This window comes from Monodon monoceros, unplaced genomic scaffold, assembly GCF_005190385.1.
Source record: "Monodon monoceros isolate NGI ecotype Baffin Bay Population unplaced genomic scaffold, NGI_Narwhal_1 Super_Scaffold_6, whole genome shotgun sequence".
NCBI classification, from domain to species: Eukaryota; Metazoa; Chordata; class Mammalia; order Artiodactyla; family Monodontidae; genus Monodon; species Monodon monoceros.
This window is the reverse complement of record NW_021703783.1, coordinates 94,193,649-94,201,694: the sequence shown is the minus strand read 5'-3', so window position 1 is coordinate 94,201,694 and position 8,046 is coordinate 94,193,649. Positions and strand designations below refer to the sequence as shown.

At 57.0% G+C, this 8,046-nt stretch overlaps 1 protein-coding gene across 1 annotated transcript in view; it reads left to right on the top strand.

The window, feature by feature from the left end:
* Positions 1-4,445: 4,445 nt before the first annotated feature.
* NFAM1 (NFAT activating protein with ITAM motif 1) overlaps positions 4,446-8,046 on the top strand; it is a 34,505-nt gene continuing 30,904 nt past the window's right edge. The window contains exon 1 of the mRNA XM_029206424.1: positions 4,446-5,377. Within this exon, the coding sequence (XP_029062257.1) occupies positions 5,272-5,377 (106 nt within the window). The 5' untranslated portion in view covers positions 4,446-5,271. The remainder of the gene's footprint in view (positions 5,378-8,046) is intronic.

Genomic DNA, 8,046 nt, shown 5'->3' with positions numbered 1-8,046 from the left:
GAAAAGGCATCATGGAGGCAGGCGGGCTGGGGCCCTACAGCCGCATGCCCTGCCCTCTGTTCCCACAGGCCCCCAGCACATGCCTGGTCCTGCCTGCCCTGTCCACCCCCTGCCCCCTGCGACTTTATCATGTGGCCTCTCAAGTCCTGCTCTGACCTTGCTGAGTAGTGGCCTCTGGGCAGCCCAAGACCCCAGAGAGGGAAGAAGTGACCTGGAGAGGAAGACATCACAGGTGAGAGACACATGTGCCACCAGGTGGCGCCATCAGCACAGGACAACCCAGGGGCTGTCCTCGTGGCTGGAGGGGGTGGCAGCTTGAGTACGGGACCTTCAAGCTCTGGTCCCCGCCGCCCAAGGACCTCCAGTGATTAGCCTCCTGGTCGGTGCTTGTCTCTGCTGGGGACACAATTGTACCAAGAGCCTAATCCTAACAAGGCCTTGGCACATGGTGACCATGGAATAAAGGTTGAAAAATGATGCCACCTTTGTTTTTCAGATCTTCAGGATTATTTTCAGTGTGGCAGGGGCTGGGGAGGGGGCACTAGCTCCTTGCTGCCTCCCCCCAACAGAGTTAGCAAGGAAAGTCTTATCTAACTCTGAGTATATGTCCTAGGAAAACCCTGCACTGTGGTCCCCTCTGCGACCCCCCAAGCAGGCCACTTTATTTTTCTCCATCACTAAATGAGGGTTGTAATACTACCCCCCCGGGAGAATCAAATGAATTGCAGGAGAGCATAGTGATTAGAAGTGCAGCCGAGGAGCTCAAGTCCTTGTTCCACTGCTTACTAGCTGTGTGGACTTAGGTTAAGTGGCTTACAGTCTCTGAACTTCAGTTTCCTCATCTGTAAAATGGGGGCAATAATAACACCTACCCACATGAGGTTTCTGTGAGGACTGAAGTATTCAATACATGTAAAGCCTTTAGAATGGCGTCTGGCATGAAACAAATATTTCATAAACAGGCCAAAATCGGAGCAGCTTGAACTGAGAAGGGACTTTGGAGATGGGCCAGGTCAGCATTCCAGGCCAGGTAGGCATCTTCCAGCAGCATGCGGGTGGATAGTTTGCACAGCTACAGCAACAGAGAGCTCGTTCCCTCCTGAGAAAGTTCACAATTAGATGGGTCTCGTTCGACTGAGTTATAGCCAGTTCTCAGGCCCCCTGGGCTTGGTGGTCAGGTCCACTCTCAGACTGAGGTCAGCACCACCCACCTGCAGGCTGCTACATGGTGCAGAAAGGGGGCCTCCAAGGCGAACCTGAGTATTTCTAGGAGAGGAGGGAGGCTGCCCTCCGCACCGCTCTCTCCAGTGTGGGGGTGCTTGAGGGAGAGGATGGAAGGAAACAAGGAGCCGACCCAGCTGCCCCTGGTACCCCGGGCAGTGGGGATGTAGAGGCCCGACAGAGGGGGACATTTTCCATCTCGACCACCAGGCCAGTTCAGAGGGCGTTCTCGGGGTCCCCTCCAACTGGTGGGCTCCTCTGGTGCTGGCGTCTATATGGAGGAAGGAAGTGACTTCCTGCAGGTGGGAAAGGGAGGAGAATGGAAACGCAGAGAAGACACAGAAGATCCTGAGCATCGGAGCCAAGCGTGGCTCCAGGGGCCTCACCTCACTCGATCACTCACCCTCACTCACTTGGGGCAGTTGGAAATCCTGTCTGGGGGTTCTGTTTTCCTCCCTAGACAGGGAGCACCTTAAGGGCAAAAGTAAGATTTATGTTTTGTATTCCCACTGCCTGGCATACAGTAGGCACTTAATATGTGTATGGAGGCCAGCAATTGTGGTCCAGTTTAGAAAGCTTTAGTCTTCTGTGGACAAGGCACCTTAGGACTTTAGGGGATGTGTGTGCTCCCCCATTTCCTCTTCCTTCACAGCTGCCACCTCCTCCAGGAAGTCCTCCTGGGTAGCCCCTCCTCCCTCCACCCCGAGTAGTTCACTTCTTCCCCTGCCTCCCTCTTTGCTCTGTACACACTTCTGCCATTGAGGCGGGCTGGAGCAGTGGTTAGGAGCAGAGGCTGGGTCATTTCCCCTGGACACATTTCTTAGCTGTGTGACCTTGAGCAAATTTTATTTTAACCTCCTTGTGCCTCAGTGTCCTTATCTGTAAAATGGTAGTGATTATAGTACCTGCCTCGTAGAATTGCAGTGAGGATTAAATTGATGTGTAGATTAAAATCATTTTGGATGGTGTATGGCATTGAGTAACCGCTCTGAACTGTGATGTGATTGTATAATTGTGTTGATTATATTATATTATCTGGAGGCCTATATATTAGGTCTCTCTCTATATATATATATATATTATAGTTCTCCCCCTGCCCGGAGACATGGACTCCTCGAAGCTGGGGTCTTTCACTTCTGCATCCTTCTGTTGAGGCCAGGGCCTGGTGAAGAACAGGTGCTCAGCAAAATGCGAAGGGATGGATGGATGGATGGGTGGACAGGCAGACAGATGACTGGACAAGAGCAGGGGCTGAGTACACCGACCCCAGGACCCTCACCTGCAGACTCAGCTGTGGAGGCCTGGCCCAAAGGCCGCGAAGCTCCTGGCTGCCCACTGGAGATGCCAACAGAGCCTCATGTCCTCTGCTCTTCCTTTCACCCACTTATTCGAAGCTCCTACCAAGGGCAGGGGAGAGGAGAAGCCTATGGACCGAAGTCCAGCAAGATCATTGCTTGGTGGCCACTTCAGTGAGAGGAGGTGGAGAGTCTTGAAGAAAATGAGGTTTCTGGATGTGCTGTGGTTTCTCTTCCATCACCCTTGTTCCTGAGGCCCAGACAGTACAGCCTGGGCCCTCTGGCTCCCCACCCAAGGTCCATGCCTGCCTCTCCCCAGGAAACTGGGTGGCTTCAGAACATCTACGAAACTCAACAATGACCCAAGACCCCCAGCCACTTCTTTTCAAGTCACATCTGCCCGGGGAGGGCATGGCCCTCCTCCTGCCCCACCCTGGAGTCCAGCCATCCCACGGGGGCCTGAAGGGAGCCTACTATGTGCCAGGCTCGATGTTAGGCACCCACCTTCAGAGCAAGCCTGGGAGGGAGGCACTTTACCCCCGTCTTATGCTCATTCATGCATCATTCATGCACCAGTATTTATCGAGCACACACTAGGTCCCGGCACTGTGCTAGGCTCAGGGGGGGTCAGAGGTAAAGAAGACAAACAGAAGGCCACAGGCAGGCAAGAGGCCGTGGGCTGGACTTGGGCTCAGAGGTGGCAAAGCTCCTGGGGCTCCGAGCGTGCAGATCCAGAGGTGGGCTGCGCCGTTAGGGGGCCCAGGGCCTTGTGTTGATGGCCGGGGGAAGGTAGAGCAGCCCCGGAGTGGACAGGCAGGTGTGGAGGCAGAGCCCGGGTCCGTGTTCCGAGGCTGCCTGGCGCTCGGCTGCCTTCCGATGCCGAGTCATAAAGAGACCCCAGAGGCACAGACTGATGCCTTTACAGTGCTCCCTCCGTGCGTGGAGGCATTAACATGACGTCTATCACCATGGCATCGAGGTGCTTAGACAACCTGCTCCCCCCAGGAGCTCGGAAACAGCGTGAAGCAGATTATCTGTGTCTCACTGTGACATATGCTATCATGTATCACTGTGATGGATCAACAGTCAATACCACTGGGGTCCCCGCCGCCCCCCAGCCAGTAGGAAATGTCTTGTGTTCATACGTCTTCCTCACCTGGTGGGCGGGTCCTGCTGCTTGCCATCCTCCTGGCACTCCTGGAGTTGGTGGGAAACGGCTTCTAGTTTTCATTGTTTGTGTGCTAAGTGGCTGAGGGGAAAGCACTCAGACGAAGGGCGGAAACTGGACCCCGTCCTGCCATCCCTGGGGGCCGCGTCAGGGGTGGGGAGAGAGGTTCCGGCTTCACACAGCTGGGCACTGAATGCCCGCCCCAGGTACCCACCCTGATCTCGGCAAGTTGCTTTGCCTCTCGGGGGCGTAGTTTGTCAAATTGGGATAAAAACCTTTATCTTGAGGGTTGATGGGCACTAATGGGGAAAGGAGGGGAAGCGCTCAGCTTGCGCTGAAACACATCACCTTCCATTCAGCCCACCTTCCTCCCGTGCCAGCTGGCTCCTCTCACCACCTCCCCAGACCCCTTCCCTCTGCCACTCCGGACCCGCGGCAGACCTCTGTCCCCCCACATTCAGCCCTGCCCGGTGCTGGGCTCCAGAAGGCCAGGCCGAGCGGCTCCCAGTCTGCGGGGGAAAGGGGCCCAGGCGGCAAAGAATTACCTGTGCTGGGGCCTGTGGAGGGGGGACAGGGGCTGCTGTTCTGGCTGGATGGGGAAGAAATTCACGTGTCTCCTGGTGGAGAAGCGGTGGCTCAAGTTTAGGGAAGCTGCAGGGAGGGAAGACATCTCACGTGAGGTCGGTCAGAGAGGAGGCGTTGGCTGGGCCTCTGCGGGGCACCCAGGGTGGCCTTCACTGGACTAATGAGGGGCTCTTTGGCCCCGTGGAAGGCTGGGAACTTGTGGCTCCTGCCTTCCCCCTGACGGCCTGCCCCGTCCCATCCTCCCGACCACTTCCACCCCCTCCTCCCACACCCAAAACCCTACTCTTGGAGGAGCACCTTAATCCAACGGGTTCCTGGACTATTTCCGAGGGGAACTTTCGTGAATGGGGTTGGTTTTTTGTTTTTGTTAAGAGTTTCAGGCGTGAGCAGCTAAACCAGCCCTGGAAATCCCATGGAAATCCTGTGCCCACCTCTGTCACCAGTGTCTTCTGGACAGGCCACTAGCTGGAAAGGGGCTGAGGAGGGAGAAGCCCACCACCTGGGGGGATTGGGAGGCCCAGCCCCTCCCAACTCTTCCGCTGGACAAGATCCTCACCTGGAGGCCAGCCACCTGGCCTGGGGCTGTTCCCACTACTTGAGTGGAAATTCTGGGGTTATTTATTTTTATTTTTTAATTTTTTTTTGGTACGCGGGCCTTTCACTGTTGTGGCCTCTCCCGTTGCGGAGCACAGGCTCCGGACGCGCAGGCTCAGCGGCCATGGCTCACGGGCCCAGCTGCTCCACGGCACGTGGGATCTTCCCGGACTGGGGCATGAAACCCGTGTCCCCTGCATCGGCAGGCGGACTCTCAACCACTGCGCCACCAGGGAAGTCCAATCCTGGAGTTATTGAGAGGACAAGGGGACCAGCTGAGGCCTTGAGGAAGCGGAAGGGCGGCCAGGGAGGAGCTTATTGGCTAAGCCAAGGGGAACTGTGGTTGCCAGCAGGCTGTCTCCTCGTGTGAGCTGAAGAGGAAGGAGGGACACTGACCCAGAGGCCCCGATGGAGAGCCGGCCTCCTTGGTGGCGGGCCCCACCGGGCCCCATCCCAGCCCCCCGGCTCCTGGGCTTGTTCCTGTTCCCCTGGACCCTGCAGCTCGCAGGCACAGGTACGCCATCCTCCTTCCCACGCGCTCCTCTCTGCCTCGTGTTGCCCGGCGGCTAGTTCCCGGGACCTGTCTCGGGGGATTTGCTGGCTGCGTTTGAACATTGCAGACTTCACAGGGGAAGCCTTCAGGGACCAGGAGATGTTTAGCTAAGGCCTTGCCAAGGTGGCTTTTGAAGAGGCGGGGGCAGCGTTCCCCACCCTCACTGCTGGAACAGCCTCCCTCCCGGCACAGCCTGACCTCCTGGCCCTTCAAAGCGGTGGGTGGGCGTTGCTGCGGCCTGGGGGCATCCAGTGGGCGGGCGATCCCTGGGGCCGGACAGCTCACTCCCAAGAAAGCTTACAGTGGAGCTACCGCATGGAACCTGCCCAGGTGCGGCCCCTCTTAGCTGGGGGAGGAGGGAGGCAGCTACTGGCCATGGGAGCACAATGCCTGGGGCACAGAATTGCCACTGTTGCCAGAAAGGGGGGCACCTCCCACTTCCTGAAATACAACCGGAGGCCACATCATTACTTTCCGGGGGCTGACACTGTGCCCCTTTCCTGGTCCCAGGTTCCCTCAGAAGCTGGGTGGCCTGGATCCAAGCCAGGCCCTGGGATGAGTGGCTTTGGGGCGAGTTCATCCAGGCCAGGGAACTCTCAGGAGCGTCCCTGACCAGGGCTGCCCACCCCGGGGTCCCTGAGGCTCAGTCTCACCTGGGCAGTGCCGACCTTCTTGCAGCCCCAGGAGTCCTCCCACCGCCCCCCACGGTGCAGGCTGGGTGCTTTCCTTCCCCTTCCCCTTGACTTTTATGAGCTTTCCAGGAGCTGCTCTCCACCCTCTACGTCATCCTCTGCCTTTCGGTTATACCATAAACAATAGCAGCTATTCTTATTATCATGAATTAGCCTCTTTGAGCACATAAGCTGGGCTTCACACGCGTACTCAGGCCCCCTCGAGGCTCCCTTGGGGTGCTGTCCCCACTGGCACCATTTAGGAACCGGGAAATTGAGGCCCAGGGAGGCCAGGTAGCTTGCCCATGGCCTGGAGGGTAAGTAGAGGCCAGGTTCAGCCCCGAGCCAGGACTCTTGGCAGTGGGCTCTGGGGGGTCCTCTTACCTTTCTTTGTAAAGAACATTCTTCACAGAAAGATCTACCCCCCTGGGGAGGCAAGACTTGGCTGTGTGACACCTACTGCAGGCCTCGAGGCCCGGCCCCCTGTGAGGTCATCTCCTTTCATCTGGGCACCTCACACACCCCCACTCACCCACCCATGGACAGATGTAAAGATGGCCTGAGGAAATGTGGCTTATTGGTGACAATGTGTTGGAACTCCTACTTTTTCATTTTTAACTTAATTTCCCCCCAATTCCCATCATTTCTCTTTGTGTGGTCCCTCCTCCCCAAAAGGGACCTGGCACATCCTAGTACCTGAGTGGAAGAGACTTTTCGGGGTGCTGCTGTGAAAAGCATTTTTGTAACTCTCTTGACTGGAAAGAAACAACAGATTTCCCCCCCCAGTATTGCAGCAAACATGCAAAAGAGAAACTCTGCTCTTTCGCAAGAGGTGGAAACACCTTGTGGTCTCCTAGAAACTCTCTTAGTTTGGGGCAGCGCCTTGCAGCATGTGGGATCTGGGACCTTAGTTCCTCGACCAGGGACAAAACCCGTGCTCCCTGCACTGGGAGCGTGGAGTCTTAACCACTGGAGCACCAGGGAGGTCCCTTCTAGAACTTCTTGGAGCAGCAGACAGCACCCCATTATTCCTGGTCCTTCCCCTGTGGGCGCCTGGCTCTGTCTCTCTGCTGTGCCACACCCCTTCCCCACCCTCTTGTCTCTGAGCTTTGAGGGTTTGGTGGAGGGAATCCTACCTCTCCCGTGTCCCCCAAACCTCCCCTGACCTCACCCATCAGCCTGGTGCAAACAGCTCCACCACTGCCAGCACCAAGACCCAGCCTGTGGCCTCAACTGTGTCCGCCGGGGGCCTTGCGGAGCATATTGTCCGTGAAGCTTTGGCTCGATGCACCGTTTCCCTGAACCGCCTGATGCAGTGTTGAGTGCGGGCCAGGGGCATTCAGCCTGAGTTTGGGTCTGAGCTCTGCAACTCATCCTGGGCCCCTGGGCAGGTTCTTAATGTTGCTGTGCCTCGATGGCCTCATCTGTCAAGTGGGTGCGACAGTAGTGCTTGCTGGTGGCCCATCCCCAGACTGAAGTTAGGGCATGTGGTTAGGGCTCAGAGAACGTCAGCCATCTGCCAGCCTAGAGGAGCCAATCGAAATGCAAGGTTCAGTTGGCTGGCTCTACATCCTGGGGAGCCCACGGGTTCCTTGGGGTCACTTCGACTTTTCCAGGGGTCTCCAGCACACCCTCGGATGGCATCTCAGGACCTCTGTTGCTCCCAACCCTCCTCCTCCTGCTCTCCTCTGGTCTCTTGAGCCCTCGGCAAATTCTACTTTTCTCAAAGGGTTTAGCAGCCACCTCTGGTCTCGTGGGCACCTGCTCTCCTCAGAGGTGAATCATCTGAGTCTGAGGCTCAGCTTTCCTGGGAGCAGCTGCACACCTGCTCTAGCCCTGCTTCCACCAAGCCTCAAGTCACCTCCAAGGGCTCGGAGGCCAGACAGACCATGTTCAAGTCCTGCCTTCTTATATTGACTGCTGTGTGACCTCAGGCAAGTTACTTAACCTTTCTGAGCC